Source organism: Zonotrichia albicollis, chromosome 3 (assembly GCF_047830755.1).
Source record: "Zonotrichia albicollis isolate bZonAlb1 chromosome 3, bZonAlb1.hap1, whole genome shotgun sequence".
NCBI classification, from domain to species: domain Eukaryota; kingdom Metazoa; phylum Chordata; class Aves; order Passeriformes; family Passerellidae; genus Zonotrichia; species Zonotrichia albicollis.
Genome location: NC_133821.1, coordinates 111,016,754 through 111,042,313, shown reverse-complemented (window position 1 = coordinate 111,042,313; position 25,560 = coordinate 111,016,754). Strand labels below are relative to the sequence as shown.

The 25,560-nt window shown below is 36.7% G+C and overlaps 1 protein-coding gene across 29 annotated transcripts in view; it reads right to left on the bottom strand.

The window, feature by feature from the left end:
• Nucleotides 1-25,560, bottom strand: part of KHDRBS2 (KH RNA binding domain containing, signal transduction associated 2) — a 339,259-nt gene that overhangs the window by 212,549 nt on the left and 101,150 nt on the right. For all 29 annotated transcript variants that reach the window (XM_074538473.1, XM_074538475.1, XM_074538468.1 and 26 more), the window contains exon 3: nucleotides 20,265-20,381. In XM_074538473.1, coding sequence (XP_074394574.1) covers nucleotides 20,265-20,381 — 117 coding nt within the window. The remainder of the gene's footprint in view (nucleotides 1-20,264; nucleotides 20,382-25,560) is intronic.

Sequence of the window (25,560 nt, the reverse complement as noted above, 5' to 3'; positions counted from 1 at the left end):
CTTGCACGTGCTGTGGAAGGCACTCCCCTAGGGCCGCCAACAGACAGAGCAATGACACAGCAGCTGCTGCCAATGCCCAGTGGGTTTTGGGAATGTGAACAGCGTGTGCATGTGAAAAACCACTGAGCTGTGCTGCCTAACACTGGCCACGTTATCCACAGCACCCTTTCAGAGGGTTTGCTCTGGAAATCAAGACCGACAGCTTGCGAGAACTTGGCACCATGCCTGCTCTTCTGAGCCTCAGGCTGCCAAAGTCCGAGGATTAGAGAAGAGAAAAGGGCTTTCAAGCACAACAAGAAAGGATGCAGCAAGTAAAACAACGGCTGTGTACACAGTAGCAATGCTGGTGGCCTGAAATGAATACTGCTGAATAGTTGGCAAAATGTCTAGAAGATGAGAAGTTCAATCTAGCAGCAAAAGTGGGGATTGAAAACACTGAGAAAATGCAACTCTGTTTAAACATCCAGACATGATGAAACTGGCACTCAGGGTATACATCAGGAGTACAAGAAGGATTTAGAAATTTCTGAACGTTATATGAAACAAAGGGATGTCCAGATAAGACTAACTGGGAGACAAATAAAACCTAGCCTGAAGAAGTTAAAAAGAATTTAAGAAACTAGTGGTAGTCACAGAAGTACATTAACCCTCTCAATTTTTTATAAAATAATTGGTCCACAATCCTAGTTGCATGCCAAAAAACATATTACAGACAAGACAGGCAATTAGAACACAGAACATGCCAGGACACACCAGTGGGTATGAGAAGTTTAACAAACATAAAAGGTGGGAGGAAAGTGTGTGGGACGTGAAGGTTGAAATTCACAATACAGGGCACACGAGATACCCTCAGGCACTTCAAATGGCACTAGACACTCATGTTTAAGCAAATCAACACTCAAGACTGACCAGAGAATAACTCAGCTTGCCTTAAGACAGATGTCTGTATTTTGTCACATGAAGAGATAATTGCACCTTAATGATGGTGCTCATTAAATATCCACCCATTCAGCAAGGGTTTATGCACTTTGTTGCCATACAGCCATTTTCCATTTATGCATCTGAATCAGGAGCTGTACTTAGGCACAGGAGGAATTTAGATAAGATGGCCAAAACTTTGCTTGGTCATCAGTTTGGTCATCAGCAGTGCAGAAGATAGACTGCAAAAGTGAAAGTAGAGCAGCACCCTGATAAAATAAAAACCAAACATTTCCAAGGCTTGCATGACCTTGGCAGGTAGGAGGTTGTTTATTTTTTCCCAAATTACACATTATTCAACCTCAAGTAGACAGTATTCTTTTTCTTGATTAAATCTACATACCAGCTTACCAGCTTTATTAGATTTTTCTAGAAGTCTTTCCTTTCTGATGTACCATGAGAGAAATAACACTATGTTAATATTAATTAAATTATTACTTTTTACTGTGGCTAAATATGTCGCTCATTATATCTATTTTTTTCAGAAGTTTATAATGTAAAACTGATGTTATTAAAAATATTCTTATTTTCTATTTTTGAAAACATTTTTAGTTCCAGAGTTCACATAAAAATTCAAAAGAAAGTTATATGTTGTTCTGCAGAATATTTTATACCGTATTGCAACCTACATATTCTCTAAGAAAGTATGACTTTATATTTCAAAGTTATTTTTACATTTATATTTTTATATAAATATAAATGTAAATAAATAAATATATATATATTTATATGTTATATATATATATATATTTATATGCAAAAGTACTCGGTGATGTAATTTTTACAAAAACTACTTGACAAGTCATTCCTATTCATGTCAAAACTAAATGGAAATTCAGTATTCAGTATCTAAGGGCTGATCACCTAAACCAACAGTCTGCCAGAAACATGCATTTATGAAATGCCCAATAAGAATGCTGGAATCACTTTTGAAACCACATTCATATTCAAAGGATTTTGGAAAAACAGAAAAGTAAATGTTAGTAAGGCAATTAAAAATGGAGATAAATAACATTTTTCACTGCAGAACACAGTCAAAAGTTTAAAAATATACAAAAAACTAATGATATATAATTATGTAATAACTGTAATTTGAGATTTGTTTTGTTCTTCTGCACATGATCATAATCAATAAGAGCCAAGTAGACTATTTTTTATTTTTTAATAAAAGTTTAGAAAACTATAAACAGTAATCTAGTACTTAGGAACTGTTATTATTTCTTAGGAGCTACAATCTTTACTCAACTTGGCAACATTGATCTTAATATCTGATTAAGGTAAGAAAAAAGTAACTTTTTTCTGTTGTTACAAAAGCCTCGTCTTTCAGAGGCGCAATAAAAATGTTCTCTGCAATAACGACACTCTAGGCTGTCAAAAATTAATCCCACTCAAACCTATTAATGAGATCTTGATACGCACATGAATACATTAAAAACTATGATACAAGAAAAAGAGTGGGAAGATCTGGAAATAATAATAATAATCTAACTAGGTAAGAATCATGTGCAAAACTGAAAGCTATACTACTACTTTTTTCAGACATAAAATCTGAGACAATAGAGATTTCCTACATTGGTGTCTACTTGAGCAGCAAAAGCAGAATGCAAATAAAATTACATTTGAGATTTCCTTCTACTGAACCCACTCCAAGGTCACTGAAGAAGTTACTTAACCATATCAGGACTTTATTTAAATACAGGTTCAAATTCAAAGTCAGGCTTTATGCTCTCACTATTCAACAGGATAGACATAAACATTCAGGCTGGGTGTTGCACACCCAGATATCTTTATGCCCTCCCAAATTAAATCTGTATTTTTATCACAGAATAACAGAATGGTTTGACTTGGAAGGGACTTTAAAGATCTTCTACGTCCAAGTGGTCTGTTATTGGGCAGGGACATCTTCCATTAGACCTTCTATTAGGTTGCTCAAAGCCCAAAGCCCCATTCAGTTTGGCCTTGAACTGAACCACCAGGGATGGAGATCTACTCTGGGCAACTGCTCTGGGCAACCTGTTCCAGTGCCTCACCACCCTCATCATAAAAAATGTCTTCCTAAACACTCCAGCCTAAATCTACCCTTTTTCAGTTTAAATACACTGCCCCTTGTACAGTCACTGCAGGCTCAGCTAAAAAGGATTTCTGTGTCTGATTTGTAAGCCCCCTTTATATGTAGGAAAAACACAAGCAGATCTCCTCAGAGCCTTCTCTTCTCCAGGCTGAGCACTCCTGCTCTCTCAGCCTGTCTCTGTAGGAGAAGTGATCCAGCTCTCTGACCTGGTCTGGAGCCACTCTAACATGTCCCTGTGTTCTGCACGCTGGGAAGCCCAGAGCTGGACACAGTACCCCAGGTGGGGTCTGATGAGAGAGGAGTCAGGGGCAGAATCCCCACACTGTCCTGCTGGCCTGGCTGCTTTTGAGGCAGCCCTGGATGTGCTTGGCTTCCTGGACTGCAAGTGCACATTGCCAGCTCATGTCCAAGTTCTCACCCAACTATTTCACTCTACTCCACAGTGATGCATCAGCTATTGGCCTAAAGAAGCAGCTTGAGGTCAATCTTGTGCAAATGTGGTTGCACCACCCGACTTCAGGCTTGGACCTTAGCTAAATGAGAACCCTGATCACTCCTGGGCTAGCCAGCAGAGCAACAGCCTTGCCTGAAGGATGGCAGGATGCAGCAATGAGTTCACCTGTAATGATGTGAATAGCAGCGCATGGAAAAGGGGAAATTTCCCCTTTCTTTTATGTCTGAGTTTACTGAAACTTCAGAGAGGTGCATGTTGTTTGCAGAATTCAGCATATCCATGTCAGGCCCACACCAGGGACTGTGAAAGTACAAAAAGAACAATCTATCTAAAGGGTTAGACATCGTCCAGATTAAATAACACAATGCTTTTGAACTGAGAATAAAGTAACAAGACAGAAATAAAATTCCACTTAAAAAACCCCCAACAACAAAAAAGACCAACAAAATCCAAACACATAAAAAACTACAAACAGCTCAAAGTTCCAACTACTGCAACGCAGTCACCAAAGACATCTAAAAAAAGTATAAAAGAATAAACAATATAGAATTATCATTTTATGTGTAGTCTCAGCATTTTTGGTTTTATCCCGAGATGCCAAAAGGCAACAGAATAATTGCTGACATTTCCAGTCACTCAGATACACTCATATTACTTCAGAAGCACATGCATCTTGTTAATGACACTCAAATGTGGCCAACGTAACATATAGAGAATGGCTTTTCCATAAATTAAAATGAGAGCATACATCAAAAATCACAGAAATAAAGGAACAAACTATATAAATATGTCATGGTGTATGGAAGAAATCCCAGTTTTTCATGCCAAATAATATTTGAGCCTTAATGCAATGATGCTTCCTTTAAGTCTATAAACCTTTTTCTTTAACTTACAGAAAATGAAAGAAATAAATCAAACTCAAGATAGGAAAACTCATTAGATTGGACCCACCTGTTATAGCATTTTTGCAATTCTTATCTAAAAAGATTCTTGGATTTCCTTTCTGGTATCTGGAATCTCTTCTAATACTTGCCTACAATACTCCTCCCAAACTTTCATAAACATACATAAAATATATTCCAAAGAGACAAAACAGTTGCGCTTTTTTCACTTTTTTCTTTCTAATGACATTTCCTCATCCAAGGCAACAAAAAAATCTTTGCATAAATATCTTAGCAAAATTTAATTAGGCATGCTGAATGAAGACACATAACATATGCTTCTATGCTAGCCAATGTATTATGAAGAGTTATTTGATACTGTATTTCATGGTATGCAGTGATAACTTATGTGCGAGAGAAACAAATTCTCTCCTCAATCACATTGGCTTCTTTAATTATCCAAGAATATAATTTGCTCCTCTTTCTCCTCTCAATTTTATAAACCACTGAATATTATTTCCAGAGCCAGGAAATGACACTAGATTAATTAATAATTCATTGTAGTACGACATCTCCTCGATTTCACTGCTGAACTACATTCTACAAATAGCATAAAACAAAATGTGAAAATTTGCTCTTATTGCTATATATTAAGAGCAAAATTTATAGTTGTGACATGGAGAAGCCCAGTTTGGAAACTAAAGTCCATACAACAAACAATATAGTCTATGATCTAACAAAGCCCTTTCTCATTGAAGCCCATGTGAAAAAAAGTAATTTAAGTTTACATAGCAGGCTTCTTTGCTGCATTTTTCTGCTACACATGTAAAATCCTTTCATCTATTTTTAACTATAGATTATTCCCTTCATTAACAGATTGCCAGTGTACATTTGAAATGTATTTCTGTAGATGTATTAGGCCAAATTCCATATAGTCCTAACACTGAATAACAACCTTTTCACTATATTTAAGTACTTTTGCAACCTTTTATAAACTTTATATTCTAGCTGATATATTTCAATGAAATGAATGTGCCATCTTCATTTAATAGTGAACTTGCATTAAAACTATTTCATCTGGGTATGCATCTGTAGATCATAATGCATATTGTATATTTTGTACATTAAGCAGAAAAGTAATAAAGGATAACCCTAAAGAAAAAAAACACAGCAGTTACTAATGTGAACCTCATTAAAAAACTCCACATTTTATAAGTTCAGCTACTATATTTTTAAATTTTTTTTTTGCAGAATATATAATAGTGTTTCGCCTACAAACTTCAGACTAGGAAGGAGTGAGAGCTGTCTGTATCATGAAAGGAGAAAGGAAATGTGCAGATTCAATATGTCACTCTGCTGATGTAATAAGAAAGAAAAGAGAGAAGGTGGCACAAAACAGACAACACCAAAGACCACAGTTTCAAATACAGGAACTGTAAAACATAGGGACTCATATCACAGTCATGGACTCACAGAATGGTTTGGTTTGGAAGGGACCTTAAAGATCATCCAGTTCCTACCCCCTGCAATGGACAGGGACATCTTCCACTAGACCAGGTTGGTCAGAGGCTCATCCAAACAGGCCTTGAACTCTTCCAAGATGGGGCATCCATAACATCCCTAGGCAACCTGTTCATGTCTCACCACCCTCACAGTAAAGAATTTCTTCTTAATATCTAATCTAAACCCACTCTCTTTCCGTTTACAGCCATCACCCCTTGTCCTGTCACTATGGGCTCTTGTAAGCGAATAATCTCTCTTCATCTTTGTTGCAGATTCGCTTCAGCTACTGGAAAGCTGCAATTAGGTCCTCATCTCAAATTATCCAGGGTCTGGATCATGAAGGGGAGCAAAAAAAAAAAAAAATTCAAGGTTTAATATTGTCCTAGGGTGACATAATGATTCTTGTATCCCCATTTGTGTGTTCTGTTTATGCTGGATATGATGTTCTGTGCCATCAGGACTGGCTCGGAAGAGTGAAGCTTTGTTTTGTTATCAGCCTGCTCACTCCCCCACAGTCAGTGGCACACAGATGGGGCAGTACTTAGTGCTGCTTTTGCTTTGCTCTTGCTTTGCTACTGCTTTGGTCTTGTTTTTTTTTCTGCTCATTAGTTAGTTTAGCTAAGCAGTCTGAATTTTTCCTGGACTATTTTTCTTTCCATTTTCTTGGAACCACTCAAATCTGCTCCGGACTGGGACCTGGGCACACCGAGAGTTTGCACCCTGTGGCTGCAGCAGCTGCCCCAGCGCGGGAGGGACTGAGAACAGAGCCACCACCCCCAAGAGAGAGACTTTCTGAATTTGTCATCTTTTTCAGAGCAGTGAAAGAGTGGTGTCATCCAGTATTGTTCATTTTGTGTGCTGGAGGGTGCTGTGCCTGTTAATAAACAGGTTCTTTCCACTTCTCTCTGAGGAATCCTTCCCTAACTGGTTGTGGGGAGCAGCCATGGGGGTTTGCTTTCTGGAGGAGCACCCTTTGGGAGGTTTTCTCCCAAATTTGCCCTAAACCAGGACAAATATCACATCATTTTTTTACCACACACTTTTCAGCACCATGATTGAGCCTTCTACTTAAAAGTAGTTGAAGAAAAACCTTCCTATATCTAACTGGGTGATGATTGCAAGAGATTCATTTCTGTAGAGCGAGTTTTAGCAATAGCAGCTAAATCTTCAATAGAACAAACTAAAATATTAATTCTGTTTGCAACTGCTGACACTCAGGATTTGGCCTTGAAATAGCAAAACAGAATTAATAATTTATTGTCAAACTATTCAAGAGTACACATTTGCTACATCAATTTAAAGAAATGTGAAACATTAATTTTGGACTTACATATATACCTTTGGATCAAGTCTGTTAACAGCTAGAGATTCAATATAACCAATGTTACACTAGAGTTGAAAGTCATATAGATGGCTAATTATATTTTTAATTAAGGAAGTAAGACTTGCTGGACATTCCCTATATCCCCTCATTCTGTAAACAGACCCCTGGAGAAAGATTACCAACACAATACAAAGAAAATAATTTTTTCTCTCTCTCATGCCAAATAAGCATTTAAGCATTTGGTAAAATACTTTTTTAACATAAGAGGAGACAAAAAGCAGGACCTGCTTCTGGACAGAAAAACAGAGAAGCTTTTATTTATTTTTCCTCCTCACTTCATAAAAATTACTCTTAAGTGAATTCTTTAGAGTTTACAGACATCCCCTAAATCATTCATCTGCTGGAGCACCAAAACACACAGTGCAGCCATTGACTTTCACAGCAGGGTTTGTAAGCACAGGGAGGGAAGATTTGCCTGTAAGGCCAAAATTCAGCAAAGCATTTGCACATTCACAAAGTAAAACCATCCCAGCTGTGCTCCTATGTCCTTTAAACACAGTTTATGAGATCAGGGTCCAGCAAGTGCTAGAGTTACTACCAAAGATTTGGTTTCAAAGAAATTTCTCAGAGACTGTGGAAGGAAGAAAATGACAGGAGGCAGGGATTAGGGCAAGGCTTTGTGTTGATTTTAATCACTAACTGCTACCCCTCTTGACTCCTCCACAAATTCTGAAAAAAAGGAAAAAAAAAAAGCATTCTATAAATGACTTGATCTGATCCAAACCAAAGGAATATATAAGTTCACATACAGATACAAAATCACATCAATAAAAAAATAGGCAAAAGAGCCTTAGAGCCTTAAGCACATTCACAGATGTCCTTAAGTATGGGATATATTCTGTAGGGATAACAACTTATTCATCTGAACTCAGAAAACTCTGAATTTAGTGTATTAACATGCCACATTTGTAAGATTTATAATTATCAACAAATTAATTCTCTAATTAGACACCTCTAGATTAGATGGACAAGAGCTTTTACTGTAGGGAAAGTAAGAACTGAGAAATAAAGCCAAAGCCACTCAATGGTGGGAACGAAAGGAAAACTTTATAGTCCTGCAGACTCCAAGTGCCAGCTCCAAACTGGATTGAATTCATGTTCACCTGCAATCAAAAAAAACAGAAACTACAAAAATTAGAAAAAAAACAAGTTATATCCCTTGCAATGCTAATATCATACTTTCTGATTCCGCTGCACATTCAAAACATAACTGTCAAAGCTGCACATATGCCTTACTTCAGCTTTCTTTGATAAAGCAGAAACACACCTCACAGCCAAGCATACTTGGAAAGAAGCTTGTCAGAGAACACCCCTCTGTCAGAGAATTTTCAAAGAAGATGAAAAAAAGATGGGATGGTTTTTCTTGTAATAAATGGCTATAAACTCAAACTAAATCTGTAGAGATTTCCTTACAGCTATTATTGAGATGCCGCAAATTATTGTGGATTACATAACAACAGTACTGTGATGAAGTTATATCTCTAAAGTTATATTGATGTTGGGTAGATAAATGAAAAAGGAATGCTACATTACAACAGTAATCAATCTGAAAAATGATCCAGAGACTAATCAATGCAACTGAATAAGAGAACATTAATCCCTGATGGAGATATTACAAAGTAAATAATATCTAACTTAGCTATCTAAATTCCACTCACCATATTCTTCTATTATGTTTCTTGTGGAATTGAATTTCAGGGGACTCCAAAGAGTTGTTGCTCCAAGACTGATTTTTTTTTTTCATTATTCTATTTAATTGTGTGCACTGTAATTTAATTTACTGCAATGCTGCCTCTATTGTGGCAATGCAAAACTCCTTGTAAGAGTAGCCCATTAAAGTATATTAAAAGTATTTATCATGATCCTCAAGAGTACAGATAACATTATGCATGGAAAACTGGGATTTAATGTAATTGCTACAAATATTTCAAAGCAGTTCTTTCTGCATTTATCTATATGTAAAACAAGTAGAATAATAAACATAAAACTAAACTCAGCAAGATCAAACCTTGTCTTTATGAAGCTGCATGTAGATAAATAAACTACTTTGAAATGTAAGTCATTGTTCTGAAAAAGTATAGATGGGAAAAAACATCAGGGTGAAAACATATTCAGTCCCCCAAATTGCTGTAAGCAATTGATTAATTTACTTTAATTTCCTTGTCTCTCTTTTTTTACCTTCCCATCTCTCACACATGAATGTGCTGCTTTATTTCTTCCCATGTTTATTCTTTTTTAAAGAAAACTTATTGCCTGTTCCACAGGCAGGGACATCAGTGCCAGGACTCACCGTGACAATGCCATTCAGGACTGCAAATGCCATGTGCAGGAGAAGGGGGTGCCCAGATGGGTGCATGGTCACACAACCAAACCTCCTGGCTAATGCGAGGTATGGGGGTGGGACACTGTCAGCAAGCACCAACTTGTTCTCTGACCAATGAAATACAAGTCAGCTGAAGAGTTTGGCACAGGTCTGGATGAAACTCAGACTTTTGGGTGTGAAATTGGCACTATTGCGGACAGAGGGGAGATGGCAGCTGAGTCACTTGGCAGCTTGTTTCTAATGCATAATACATGTGTACATAGCTTTGTTTACTTTGCTGGGATATTTAGAAAACCTTACAATATTCCACAAACAAAAAATTTAAACTGCTTTCAGGTAAAAAAAGCTACAAAACATTTACAAGTTGACAAACCAGAAAGCATGTTAACTTTTTCTCTGCTAAGGGCTACTTTACCCTTCCCACATTGCTCTCTTGCCACTTCTTTGCCTTGCCGTCTTTAAAGTTTCATGGTCTTCCATTACCTTCAACTTAAAAAGAATAAAGCTGAAGCACTACCTCAATGTTTTGCCCTTTGGAAGCAGCCTAATTTTGTAGAAAGAAAGAATCTTTTTGAACGCAGCAGTGTAAGTCTTACAAATGTCCTGTCAGAACTATAGAATATGTAAGTCTGTTTTAACATTACATTCAAGGGAGGTGATAAAGACTTTTAACATCACCACTGTGCTACATCAGTAATAAAACAGCATCTGCTTGAGGTCTGATGTGACTCTTATGTGAGGACAATGCAATTTTCATAACTATCAGTTTCAGAGTATGAAAATTTTAACACAGAGCTAAATTGCCCTCTTGGCTATTCTGTTTTGAAGAACTCATCACTAATTACATGGAAGCACTGGATCACTCTATGAATTGTGCTAGTAGGAAATACTTGCATTGCTCTATCTTATTGAATCCCTACAACCACTCTAACACCACTCTTCAGACTGGAGCTCTAGTTCTAAAACTTAACAAGAGAACTGCATGGAGATTGCATGTGAATTTCATTTGCTCACTCAGCTAAATACTAAGAGTAATTTATTCCTTGCACTGGTCGTTGGCAAAACTGCCACTGGCTTCAGCAGTACAAGAAATGCATTTGGGGGACTCTGAGAGTGTTAGAGAGTATCTTATGGACCTCCTTAAGCATCAAAGAAGAATAGTCCAGCAATTTTCCTGGTTGTTTTAACCTGTCTTGGCATGTAACCAATCTATGCACTTTAATTTTTCATCAGTAATTAATACAGGTCTAATGTAGGAAGATATGATAATCTCAATTTTCTATGCCAATTTAGATTTTCAAATTTACAATAAAACCTCATGTTCTAATATTCCATGTGTACGAAGAAATTGTAAGTATTTTTTAATTTAATACCAAAAGAATTCATTAAAACAAGAATATGAAAGAGATCAGAGATTTCGGCTCAGTTTCTTTTAATAAGCACCTAAACTTGCCCAAATTATTTGGCATTTACACCCTTTTTCAAGAAATCACAGACAAATGAGTTACAGAATCAATGAGGCAGACTGTTTCCAATATTTACAGTCTAGAGTTTATAGTCCAAAATTTGTCTCTGAGAGACAAAAAGGACATGAAGTTTTTTTTCATTTGTTCAATGTAGGATTTTTCTCTCCCAGGGAATATTTACTGAGCAAAATATGCCACCAGATCAATCTTCACCAAGGTCTTCTTTGTTACCATTGCCTCAGGGAGACACTGGATAGGAAGTAGTCAGGAAATAAATGTGATGCTCCCTTGACCCTGCAGTTCCTAATGGCTTATTCCTGACTCTGATGATAGCCCAGATCTTGTACCACTGAAAGCAAACTCCAATAACTGAGGAATAACATCTACTTTGTGCAACATCCTGAGTCCCCTTCCAGAAGCCAACACAGTCTACCTGTGAGTATCTAATTACACAAAAAAAAGCTGCAGTAAGTTGGGCTCTAGCTATAACGCTAGAATGCTGTAAAAATCTGCTGCCACAAACTCAAAGTAGTTTTTTTACAGAAATGCAACTAAAAAATTTCCAGCTGCCATGAGGGCAGGAACAGGCTGCTTACTGAGAAATAGAAATGACCTCTCTAATGAGACAAAAAAGGTCCTGTTCACATACTGCTACAGTGCCCAGGCAGCAAATGCAGAGGAGAACTGGAATCTGACTGGAGACGTCAACGGAGTGCCCTGGTGCACAATCTTCAGACCTAGATGCTGAAGTGCAGGTCAGAGCTTACAGGCAGCACAAACCACAAGCTGCATTGCAGAGACAAGGAGCTGCACTGTCTCATGTTTGGGCAGGAAGCAGTAATTTGCTGGGTTCTGATACTGCTTTTTCCAATATAGATACCTTTTTCCAAACCTAAGAATGATTTGGTACTGATGCTTTGTCTTTACATGCTGCATGAAACTCAGCAGAAAAATAAAAATCCCCATTTAGGACATGGAATGATCTGGAGGCTTATTCAAGTATGACTTGAGAAGGCAGCAGGTCTTACATCAAAGTGAAAGGAACATTGTTGACTAATTTGGTGATAATTGCAAAGTAATTTTAATTGAGCTATTTGAGCTATACTTCTCCTAAAATGTAAATGATGTCAACTCCATTTAAAATGCAAGTTCTACCAATGCGCAGAAACATTACGGAAATGAGTTACAAATCAATCTTGAGACCTTGGAAGTGACTGTGCATCTTTTGGGGATAAAAAAGTTGGGCATTAAATAGCATGGGAGTTTAAAATGGTCAAGGGACAGACATCTCTAGTCATTGCGCAGAAAAAAACAAGGAACTGGCCAACATAGAGAGAATTAATGCTCAATCATGAATTGGAGCAATATATCACACACATCTTTCTTTCTCTCTCCACATATGCATACAGACAACAAAGCTTTCAAAAAGCTTACCTTAAGCCTAACTCCTCTAAGCAAGGTCAGAGTGGTTACCCACCCAGTAAAAAAAAAAAAAAGCAGAGCTGTTCTTAACCCAAAAGGATTTGGGTAAAAGGTGATTTTTCTCTGCAGCAATATGCACTAAGTACTTGAACCTATTCTAAAATTCACAAAGAGATGCCAGAGGAAACATTGTAAATCTCTGATATAAATATAACAAAAAACCTTTGTAAGGAAAAAAAATCCATACTGCAAAGAAACAAACTTGAGAGAAATAGAAACAAATGGATTTTCAAAATTTTATAGCACAAATTGGAAAAGCCAGGGACTACTCTGCTGCAGATCATTTGAAACTGCATAAATTGAAGGAAAAGAGGCCACTGCTCTTACAACCCCAAAGTTACTGGGAGATGTCTGTTAACACAGATGAGCTTTCTGATATATATACTGAATGATGTATCACAAGGCCTCTCCTGGGTTAGGTAGGCAGATAGGATCATCTGAATATCAGGAAGGGAAGAATTTATCCCAGTGGGGCCAGTTAACTCTTCTGGCTCAACGGCTTCATATTTTTGAGCTTGATTCCACTTCACCCAGCAAGCCACACAAATAGGTAACTAATGGAATCTGCACAAACTATTAAACAGAAGATGCTCCTGTCTGCCAGGGATGTGGTGATACAAATTATTTTGGGAAAGGCAACAGTCCTACTGTCTTTCCCAAAATCATTTGTAGCACCACATTCCTGGAAGACAGGCAAGAGGCATAAAAACCAAAACATGCAGGGATATGACAAGAAAATAAGAGGGTTATGACTCTCCATCTAGAAAGACTCTCACTGAATAAACATATTCTCTTTGTGCAAGAGGGAGGATAAATTACTGAAAGCACTGTGTGTGATATCAAAATATATAAATTTAGTTAAAAGAATGCAGTTGAGAAGCAGAAAAGAAACCTTGGTTTTTTTATAGGTGTTGCACTCTGGATAACATGGAGTTTTCTGAAAAAAAGAGAAGGAGCACTTTTCTGGAAACAAGCTGATTTGCACAAATCTGTGAAACATAAGAGGGAGCAGACAAGACGTGGACATAAGACACCTAAGAGAAGTAATGCAAAAAGCATTTTTCATTAATGTCTCATCCACTCGCTCCTCACAAATTGATTCTATAGGCAATTGTAAGTTTAGATGGAAGAATAGTTTCAAGAAAAATAAAGAAGAAAGTCAAAGGAATGAAAAGTATGTGCTGAGAAGTGCATGAAAGCTTCCCAAGGACTGGCAAGCCCTGGAGACAACTGGTGCTGGTGACTGAGCACACACTGTGTCCGTGTGAGTCTGGAACTCAGCCCGTGTCCAAGATGACGGCTCTATGCTGATGAAGACTATGGGCTCACATATGCTGCTGATGAAACACAGGATCCTCTGACAGACTTTCTGAATACCTACCTGCCAGTAAAGCCCTCTATTTTCTGAGTATATAGTTAGAGTTGTCTTCCCAATGTTGCTCTAACCAGGTAATCATGAGACTGCAGTTCAGATGGAGACTCAGTAAGGTGAATAGCTTCTGAGAATAATATTCGCCTTTAGCAAAAACCTAAACAACTTCAATACTTACTAGAATCAGTAAAGGTTTATAGAATAAAAGCTATTCTAAGAAATATTGGTTGTGATCTGTATCTACCATAAATTGCCTCCCCCATCCGGGGAAAAAACTATTTTATAACTCACGAGGGGTGATACATAGAGGTATTTTCCAAGAAACTGGGGTGGTTGAGCACCTGGAAGTTGTAGAATACAAGTAACACTGGAGGAAACAGTGATAAAGATGATCTCTTCTTTTAATCTGTGCCTGCCAACATATTTATGTTTTCTCTGTCTAAGGAGAAAGTATTTTAATTAGAATGTTTTTATCAAGAAAAAAACCTAGCTTTAGATTGTGAAAGCCTTTGGCACCTTTTGACATGCTCACTTAAAAGAAAAACTGAGAGAATGAAGATTACAGTAGGATTTAAAGACTTAACATCCTTTTGCCATTTTGGCCCTTAAAGATTTCAGTTTCAAAAGATGGGGTGGTCTGCTTTTTGTTTGTTTCCTCTCCCTTGCATTTTTCTTTGTTGCTGGTTGTTTGTTATGGTCCTTATAGCTCCACAACAGCTCATACCAGGAAGTTGAAGGTTTTAAGGAAGACAATAAAACTGTGCTGCAGCAGAAGAAGTGTGCTCTTGTAACTTTGGCTCACATCTTGAAGGCAAGCTGAGGGCCCAGGCCTGCTCTTGGTCATAAACCTGTTTGTGGGGTGAAATGTCTGTAAGCTGAAAGATGCTGCGTCTGTAGACATAAAAACACAAAGTCTTTACGACTTTTAAACACAAAAAAGGAAAACCTAACAGAAAAATACAAAATGGGTGAGCAGCAATTAATGTTTTAAAACTGCTACTGATGCTCCTAGCTGTGAGCTAGTTTTCTAAATTAAATGCCACTCATTGCTCTGTTTTCCCTAGAGATTTTCCAGCTGAATATGATAAAAGAAGTGCTTCAAGGGAACAGAAATACTTGCCTAAGAAATTAACATTTCAGAGATTTTGCACAAAGTCCAAATCACAATTCCCAGCAGACTGGAAGTAAATCTAAAGGTTATATTTTAAAAAACTAAATTGAGTTCTTATAGGGATTCCCAAATTTCTACCTCCAACTCTAAGAGCTGAAACTCCTGGAAACACACTGAGCTAAACTACTATTGCCCTAAGCCACAGCAAGAACCTCATAGGCACAGGTGGAGTGGCACCAGTGTAAAATGTAGTGCAACAGACCACTAGGTGATTTTTGGTTGGTTTTGTTTTGTTTTTTAACTTTCTAAAGTCTCTTGTAACCTCCTATTCTTGTTGAGAATGCTGACACTCTCACTTGGAAAAAATATTGCATAGGTACCTATACTGCATGACATTAAACATTTTGACAGGTAGTGACACTCAAAAGCTTTTAAAACTCTGGACACTAAAGACAACACCTTTGATCCACATTTCAGTAATTCTTGGACCACAACATCCTACAGACAAAACCTGCTACATTTTTCTTCCCTTTTGGGCTATCTGAGCATTAATTTATAACTTTTTTGAAAGAACAATGAAGAGAATCCTATTAAAGAACTAACTTTCCTCTGTTAGAACACATGGTAGTCATGACCTAATGAAAAAACACATTGTGCTTCAAACCAAAAACCTATTGGGCATTACTCACATTACATATGGACTTAATTCTGTAAGATACTGAAACAATTATTTAAAGGTTGCAGGACTGACCTCACAGCACTTAGAATTTGCAGGGAAGAGACCAGTGCACACTGCAACTATGGCATATTTTCAAAATCTTTTTTAAGGCAATCACATAACACAGCTGTTAAAACCACTCTAAAGCAAACATGCTAATAATTGCATCTCAGTAGTTTCCCTGTGTGCTCATTTCAGATCTTTTTAGTTGCAAACAAGCTCTTAATGCTAGGGGTTTTTTTTATAGAGAAAAGGTAATGAAACAAATTCTGTTTAACAGGGAAAGCTGTTGTCCAGTGACAGTGGACCTTATTTGGAAAGCACTTAACCCACAGATTAAAGAAAGGCACATAGTTCGACTGCAATTATCTCCTCTTTCCTGAAGAACTAGTTTTAACAAAAACCACAACTTGAAGAAGGCAGCAGTTAAAAGTGCTCAGTAGCTGATAAAACACTGAATCACATAAAAGTAGTTTATGAGGTTTTTCAAAGCTGCAGTGCAACTTTGTTCTCTAAGTTTTCATGTTTTATAGGAAGACAACATGAATCTTGAAAAACAGAATCCTTTCAACAGCCAGGACAAATGACATAACTAAGGGCAAGTTAAAGGTATGAGAGAAATGGGTAATAAACAGGTAGTCTGCAGAATGAGAAATGGTGTTGACAGGATTTCTCTAGGTAAAAAAGTTTTAAATTGGAATGGCAATTATATTTCTGTTGTGATTGAGTTATGAATGGCTAAAGGAAGGCAGCATTGACTCCATGCTCAGAAGGCATAAAGCGAGCTTTATTAGGAACTACACAGAATTTATAGACAGGATCTTTCACCCAGAACCTGATTGGTTCCTAAACAACACCCCTCACACCATTGGTTAATTCGGAACAACAACTTTTTAAAATATCTTTGCATAAACATCACATACCAACATTCCACATGTTCACAAACAGCAGGTGCAGAGATTAAGATAAGAATTGTTTTAATTCTTTGTCTGAGCATTCTCCCAACTTTCCCCAGGATGATGCAGGGAAAGTTTCTCTCTCTGTCAGCATCCACATGCATCAGTCTGCAGAAGACTTCATGCAAACACTGTGACTTACATTTTCCTTCGTGTGTGTCTGACAGCTCATGTGGTACAGTAAAAGTCAATGTTTTAGCTTTTTTTAATCTAATAAATAACCTTGTTATCAGGACACAAATTTCCAAATTCTACTCTATGTAAGTAAAACGTGGTTCAAAAATATGTTTGGATGGAGCAAAGACAATGTGACCTCCTTTAGTTTAAATAACTGACCAGTCTTCCAGATGTCTTGCAGGTGATGAACAATGAGTTTTCAGGAAAAGATATGTAGCCTAAAAAACTATTTTTCTTTTTTTTTTCAACAAAATGAAAAGTAACCAAAAATCTTTTTTTGTCTAACACCTAATATATTACTAAATCAAAATTAAAACATTCTATTGTTCTTAGGTTATTCAGTTCTTCCAAACAGACTCCTTTAGGTCACTTTTAAAATAAAAATGTTCTTAAAAATAGAAACAAACTGCTGATGCAGCTACACTTGAGCATCTCTTCAGTAACATCTAACATAACTTTATGTGACATACATTAGCTCTGTGGTGCCTTGTGCACAATTGGAGCCGTTCATAATATGCATTTTGGGTAAGTTGCATTGCCTTTTCAAATTAATCTGTGCTGTTCCCACACTGCAGGCACAGCAGACACTCAGAAATCTCAAGTAACTCTTAACACATGTTCCCTGTTGCTCTGAAAGGAAACAGCCTAAAATCTTAAGCCTCTAAAATTTACCCACAGGTTTCTTTAAAGAAGATAAGGAAATTCTGAGGAACAGACTTACCTCTGTTGATATAATCCACTTCTCAGACACACAAACTCCCCCTCTGTATGACCAAAATTACTGACTGTAGCCAGAGCAGCTCATTGTTGAGCCAAAAATGTCCCTGTTGTTATTTTGGCACTAAAAAAAACTCAAATCAGCAGATCAGTTCTTTTGGAAGATTTAAGTATCTAGGTATCTAGGGCATAAATGTACTCAGCACTTTTCAGCAGAAATTCTGTTTCTGCTTCTCTGCTGCAACTCAGCATCCAGCGGCAGCAGACTGGAGGGGAAAAGCACACATGCCTGCAGTCTGTCTAGAAACTGCTATGGCTCATGGCATAATACAGACAGCTTGAAGGAAATTCTAGTTTCTAGAGAGAAATTACATCAATTTTTCTGGAATACTCCTGCAAAACAAAGATCTATCGGCCAATATACATAAACTGATTTCTTTTATGGTTCAAAAAACCCATAGAAAGCCTCCAGACTTTGGTAATTTGTATTTAAATTAGTAAAAAAGTACTGCATAAATGATACTAGTGCACTCGTTTCTTGACAAGAAAACGGTTTCAACCAGAGCAAGTTGTATTTTCCTTAGCAATGTAGCAATTCACACCATTATTTATGCTCACAGTCAAACATATTTTCTTTACATTTTATCAGTATCTCAAACTAGAATAGCCTCTCTGAAATGCTAATTGTAACTATTACCCATTCCATGATTATTCTCACACTTTTTTGCCAGGAACTGGTAAAACTGATGTACATGGATGAGAAAATTCCTACCTCTCACTGTAACTGCAGAGGGATTTGTTTTCTTTTGAGTCAGTAATGTCTAAATTGGACTAAGATAAATTGCTTGTGAGCCTTTCTCTACAGAAACTGCTTTCATGACTGCTATATTTAATGCCAGTTTACCCTAGAACTTCATTTATTACACCAGTCTCATATGAATAAGTCTCCTTGAAACTCATACTCAATTTCAGATTATTCTTAAGGACTAAAAACCTTTTGAAGACATACTCAAATTTTGCTGACATATTCATGAGTCAATGTAGTACCTGCCATGCTGGCACTGTTCATTATGATCAGACAAAAATCAAATTATATGATCAGAAGAGTGACCAATCTCAAAATGAGAAGTCTTAGAATCTGTCTATTAATGTTTAAACTTGTGTTTAAACTTGTTTACACTCCCCTGCCTGGGCAATTGATGCTCTTAGCAATAATAATCTGAGTGGGTGGCTGAGAGTGGAGTGACTGGGCATCAGATGTAGTAGTGATGCAAATGACTGCTGTTTAGCAGGACACACATTCTTTCATCTAGGGAAATATTTATGATTCCAGAAGTTAGACATAAGTAATTAAAATATTTTACCTGTCAATACTTGGAAATAAAATCAGCAGTGTATTCAACATATATTATCTTATAATCATAACTGAAGTGTCACTAAATGTCGGACTAAAATGTCATAAAGAAAACTCTGAAAAATCAAATATAATCTGTGTGCCTAATTTGTATAGTTTGCAGGTTTATTTTTCTAATATTGCAATTGCAGACCTCATAATGTCTATGTGATTGCTGATACACATTACCAAGACCAAATAATGCCAACCAAAAAATCCCGATTGGTCTTTCCTTTCAGCATATTATTACTTTCATAATTTTAGCTACTGAGATAATGACAGAGGTGACAGAAAGGAAACAAGAATAATGCACAACATTACTAGAGGCTATATACAGTTAAAATATAGTGAAATTAACAGTAAAAATATAGTGACATTAGGAGTCATTATTTCAGTGTTGACCATAACTCTGCTATTCCATAGATTCTAAAAGACATCACAATGCAATCAGTACTTGTTCTTTGGGTAAAATATACATGAAAGCTTCCTTAATGTCCTGGTTTTAGCTGGGATAGGATTAGTTTTCTTCCTAATAAATGGTACCCTGTTGTGTTTGGGATTTAGTATGACAATAATATTGATAACACACAAATGTTTGGGTTGTTGTTATGTAGTGCTTACCCCAATCCAAGGACTTAGAAGCAAAGCCAGGACAGTTGACCCAAACTGGCCAAAGGGATATTCCACACCACAGAGCATCATGTTCAGTTTACAAACTGGGGGGGAAACTGAGGAGGAGTAACACTTACCTGTTAGTAATTACTTAGGGGCATTGACCAGGTTGTGATTCCCAACATTTTTTTTTCTTTATCTATGGTGCATTTTTACACACACTTAAGCAAAATGTCTAATTTGTTATCTTCTCCTAGAACTATGCCCTGAATAAATATTCAACATTAAAAAAAATCTCTAAAGAAACAGAAAACAAAAGAGAAAACTCATTTATGTACACCAATACTAAAGCAGTAATATATACAAGCTGCACTTTCACAGGAGAAAAAGACTTTTCTCAGAACAAATGAACATGATTTCTCTTTTAGGTGAATTACTTAAATGTGATACTATAGCAATTGTGAAGGTCTAAGCAAGGTTGGCATTGCAAGAAAAAGAATATATTAAAGCAAATAATGTAACTAGAAAAAAACAAACTAGCCTTGGAGTCAAGAGTCTATTACAGACCTTTTAATTGAGTCATTAATGAACAGACAGGCAATTTAAGTGTGACACCCAAAACAACATATGTTTCAACTAATTGCAATCAGAATACAGACACAGTACCTTAGCTTTATCCCTCATGGATCCTTTTCCCAGGATAGACATTTTTGCACCTGTTTCTTCTTGTAACCTCTTTAAAGAGTTTCCTCTTGGTCCAAGCAATTTCCCAACGAAATTGAACTAGAATGAAAATAAGAGAACTCTTTTAGACCCACAGATACTTTTCCAAAAACTTAATAAACATGATGACTAAACAAGAAAATTTTACTTTCCTTTAAAAGAAATACTCCGACCTAGCTTTGAGCCTAATTGACAGAGATACAAGACTGGAGAACCAAGATATTCATTCATCTAGTGTGAAAGACAGTAAAAGCATTCATGGTTTATTTGAACCCTGGGTGGCTCCTCTCTAGGACTGACAGGCCAGTGGCTGCTAGGTTTAGTGAATTGCTAAACCAGGTATTTGCTCATGAGATGGTACTGGTGAAACTCAGAGAATGCCTCCGTTCTTTCCCAAGTTAGCCAGCTTTACTTGCAAGTAATATATCTTGCAAATTTAGAGCTTTAGATAGATTTTTAGGATTTGAATGCTTCATACACACATTGACTTGAAAGTAAATGCTGTTTTGTGTACTGGCTTCAAATACCTGTTTTGCCAGCACCAGAACAAATGACAATCAACAGATTGTGGTATATATTCAAGGGCATTTTCTACAATGAACACAGCTTTGTCTGCCACACTGCTAATATTCCTAAACACTGCACACTTCACATACAGCAGTTTTTTCTGGAGAGATGTCTACTGGAAAATCAGGAGACAGAACAATAAATAAATGAGGTGTTAATATCATGTCCACACAAAGCGGCAAAAAGGGAGGAGTCTATTAAGTAATTTGTTTATTCTGTAATCAATAGTCTCTTCATTTATTGTTTTTTTATTATTTCCAACATCTTTTAAAAATGCTATGATATGTGGTCTTCAGAAGCTGACTAGACATCATCAGCACTTGCCTAAAATGTTCTAGAATTATGTTCAAGTCTGAACTGACAGTATTCTGGTCTGGCTTTCAACAAAGAATAAGCTCCACCAAAGCAAGAGGAATGTCGCTGTATCAGCACTTCCTTGGTTTTGTTTCAGAGAAAAAGAACATGACGTTAAGAAATATCAATCACGAAAATGTCGCTCTCAAAACTACACACAAAAGTCTATAAAGATGTTATAATATACATTATTTTGCACTACTTTCTGTTTTAAAAATAAAAATATGTGGAAATATTCTTGTTTTCACTTTAACCAACAAGAATGTAACACAAATGCATCAGCCATGTTAGTAACACCCAAACTCTGAATCACGCCAGATGCTCCAAATCTCAAGCTCACTTTCAGTCCAGTGTCTTAATTAAAAATAATTTTTAACTTCCTTCAAATACTGGTTAAGCTATGTAAGAAAACAGTATATAATCACAGGGAAAATAAATATGTACAGTAAAATCTACTGCCACCTAAACCAAAAGATAATGTACCCATGGGGGAAGTAGTAAGTGGTAAGATTTTAAGGAAAATTTAGCATTATTTGAAGCTCCAAAATCAGTTTTTTCAAGCTGCTGTGTTTTTACTTTTTTCCAACTCTACCTGTTGATTTAATAAAAGGTATCAGCTCTTAAAATAGGGTAGGATTTCAAGTCAATGTCCCAGTCAATGTATCAACAATCCTATGATTTCAAACTGTTGCTCAGCCTCTTCCAGGGAAAATCTAGCCTGGAAGAAGTTGCTGGCTTCCAATTGATTATTCAATTTTGCATGCAAATAAACCAAACAATGAGGAAGAAATGGTAAGAACTGAACTTTAATACTAGATAGTAGACTTAATCTATTGATAGAAATAAGATTTTAAAAATCACTCATCTATATACATGTATGTAAAGTTTATTAGGGATGGCTGAGCAAACAGCAGAGCTTATGTTTCTCTGCAAGGTCCCTCTCACCTGCAGACAGGAAAGTGTCACAAGTTTCACCACCAAATCTTTTGTGACACTTACAGATCATCAATCAGACAAGAACCATGTCCTGCTGCATCCTTTCAGTGTTTCTCAGTATTAAAAAAAGCCACCCCTTCAAAGGTGACAGAACTGTAACATTATGTAACTTTGGAGGAAACTATGAGAAGGCCAACCAAAGCTTGACTACATTTGTTCTCTGAATGGAATAAAACTATTAAATTACACTCTGTGAAGATTTATGTTGACCATTTACATTTAAGCACTTCATAAACTGTATAATCATTACCTTGACATATTGCTACAAAGGAGCAGTATGGCGAGCATAGACCATGTTATGTGCTAAGTGGATTTTAATCACTTCACAGGAAATAAGTGGCTGGGGATTTTAATTCTATTGATTATGTAGCAGACAGACACTCACATTTCATCCACTATCTACAAAACATGTATCAGGAAGGAAGCAGTTATTTACAACTAAAAAACTGATTTGCTTTAAGTTTGGTTTTGTCTAAAATGGCAGAACAGCCACGGCACTATATCTGACATCCTACTGTTACTATAATCCCAAAACTGCCCAAGGTCTGAAAGTACTGGTAGAGCAACTTTGACTCAATAACTTGTGAAAAATTATATACTTTATGTTAACATATAGGTAAAAGAAGCACATAGGAAAGAGAATGTTTCAGTAAACAGCCCAAAATGCAGGAAATTGGAACATAACTTAATTTCTCTCTTTTTTTTTTTTTTTTTTTTTTTAATGAAGATATGCTGGGCAGAACCAATTTTAATACTGGAAATTTTAGGCTCCAGTTGCAGCCACAGGCACGCACACACAACCTGAGCACAGAGAACAGTGAAGGAAAATGTAGAAACTCAGGCAGCTGGACTGCATAAAATGGTGAGCCTTGCCCAAAAACACACATTCCTGGTACAGCAGCTGTAACTGCAAATCTTATTCTGCAATCTCAGATCCAATCCAATTCTGCCATGTGTACAGATTTTCTACAAATAATATTAGCTCTAAGTCTCTGGGATAATATCTGGTCATATTAGGAGAGGATAGCTAAGAATTGCTGACAGATAGAAGAGAGAGTATTAAAAGAAAGCTTTCACTGCTGGGGAGCAAACAAACTTCCATTTGAAAAATATTGTTGTGTTTCTAGATGTTCCTAGAGGTGGCTTAACTTTTCAATCATGTTTATGAACATGATGAACAAGCTAGGCTTTCTAGCTTGCAGAAAACCTTCCTGGTTTATGGCAGAGATATTTTATATTATCTTCTTAGATTTTTTTATCATTTGTCTGGGGGAGATGATGCATGTCTTTAGGGGAAAATGATCAGGTGAAAGCAGAGGATGCTTTACCTATAATCAAATGCATGATGTTTCATGTATCAACAACTGTGGAATAAACCTTCTCCTCTGCAAAATAAAACCTGACAGAGAATACAGCTCAATAGATCTTTTCTTTATCTACAGCCAGTATCTCCAAAATCTTCCCCAAACCAATATATACACAGAGTTTCAAGAGATTTATCTGCATCTGATTACTTTCACACTTCACACAAGCAATCAGACAGTAAAGTGCTCAAAGCCAAAGTTCTAGCTCTCCAGTTTTCATCAAAACTTTTTGTTCCAACTACCTCAGGACAACATACCACACGTATAACAAATCTAAGGCATAATTTACAGCATCAGCATTCAAGCCTCAAGCTAAGTACAATGACTGGTAGAAAATGCATGTTTACATTTCGAATAATATTTGTTGCCCTAATTGATGCAGCCTGAATACGTCTCCACTAGAACTATAACACCTCTTACTTTGTAAAATCTAATTTAATAGGGTTTTACAACCAGAATCAAGAAATATGCTTACCATTCAAAAAATAGTTTGTGTCAGTGACTGTTTCTATTTTATACACAGATCAGTCTTCAGAGCAGTAACAAAAGCTAGATAAATAACAAATGGGTAAGACAAATGTTTCCAGTTGTAAGATAATGCAGAACAAAGCCCCGAACTGAGAGAAGAAATTAATTTCTTCTAGAAGCAGCAAACCAAAAATAGCCCTGGCTTGACAACATGAAACAGGTTTATTATTTCTCAGTGTTTTGTTCACCATTGCTATCAGTTCCTTTGTGGAGAGACAAAGTGTATTCCGTTTTCAGAGCTACTTATCCTCATGAAATCCTATCCTTATCCATGAAGAGCAGGATGGGGGTGAGGGTGGGGAAGAATCTTTCTAAATTCTATCCTGTTCTCAGGAAAAGTGGAGAAGACAAAGACAGCCACACCTGAATAAAACCTTACTGTTTGAGACCTGCCTATAATAAAGGTTCTGTTCCAGGACTTCTGACAGCTCATTTAATTTAGAACAGCATTTATTTTAAAAGTATCTCATATTTTGATATACACAAGGGACTTCATGTTAAGGAAGTATTGGACTACTATGAAGGCAAATTTTATTTTTCTCAACATTTTGTAAGCATTGTATTACAATGCCAGTAATAATGCTTTAACTTTTGGTCAGCCCTGAATTGGTCAGGCATTTGGACTGAGCATTGTAGGTCTTATCCTACCAGAACTATTCTACTGTGGGAAATGGAAAGATAGAAACTTCCACAGACACAGAAGGGTCTGATTTGCAACTTTGGAAGAAGCTTGGGTTAATGCAAAATTAAAATGCACAGACATTAGGAAGAAAAATTATAAACTTATATTTCTATAGTTGTAAGTAAGAATATGCCTTAAGTAAGTGAGAAACTGTATTGATAAGATGGTGAAGGGTTTATAATGTAGGGGTGCAATTGTACAGAGTTCAGATGTTCTTATATGTGTGTATGTGTGAGAGTAGCCCAGTGGATAAAAGTATCCACAGTGCAGCAGAAGTAAGTAAAGGTGATAGGTTAGAACAGCCAAATAAACTTTGTGGCAACTGTCCATTGGATTAGAAAGTTATATATTGTCTTGTCATGAAGAACTTGTGACCGTTTTGAGCTATGGCTGACTGCTTGCTCTCTCAAACCTCACAACCTCTGAGACTGAAGTTTACCTGAGGAGCAATAAATCACAGTTTTAGCCCGACTGTGGTCCCATCCCTTCATTAAAAGCGGCGATAATATTATTCTATTCTATTCTATTCTATTCTATTCTATTCTATTCTATTCTATTCTATTCTATTCTATTCTATTCCTCAGCAGATTCTGCAGAGTCCAGTTTGTCTCCCTTTATATGTAGCTGCTTACCCCGTTCAATATCTAGTAGTTCTTGGCTTTAACAACATTAATTTAGTGTTCCAGATAAGCATGGAAGATCATTTTTTTTACTACAGCTATGTCATGTTTGCTGTCTCTTGTAGAAG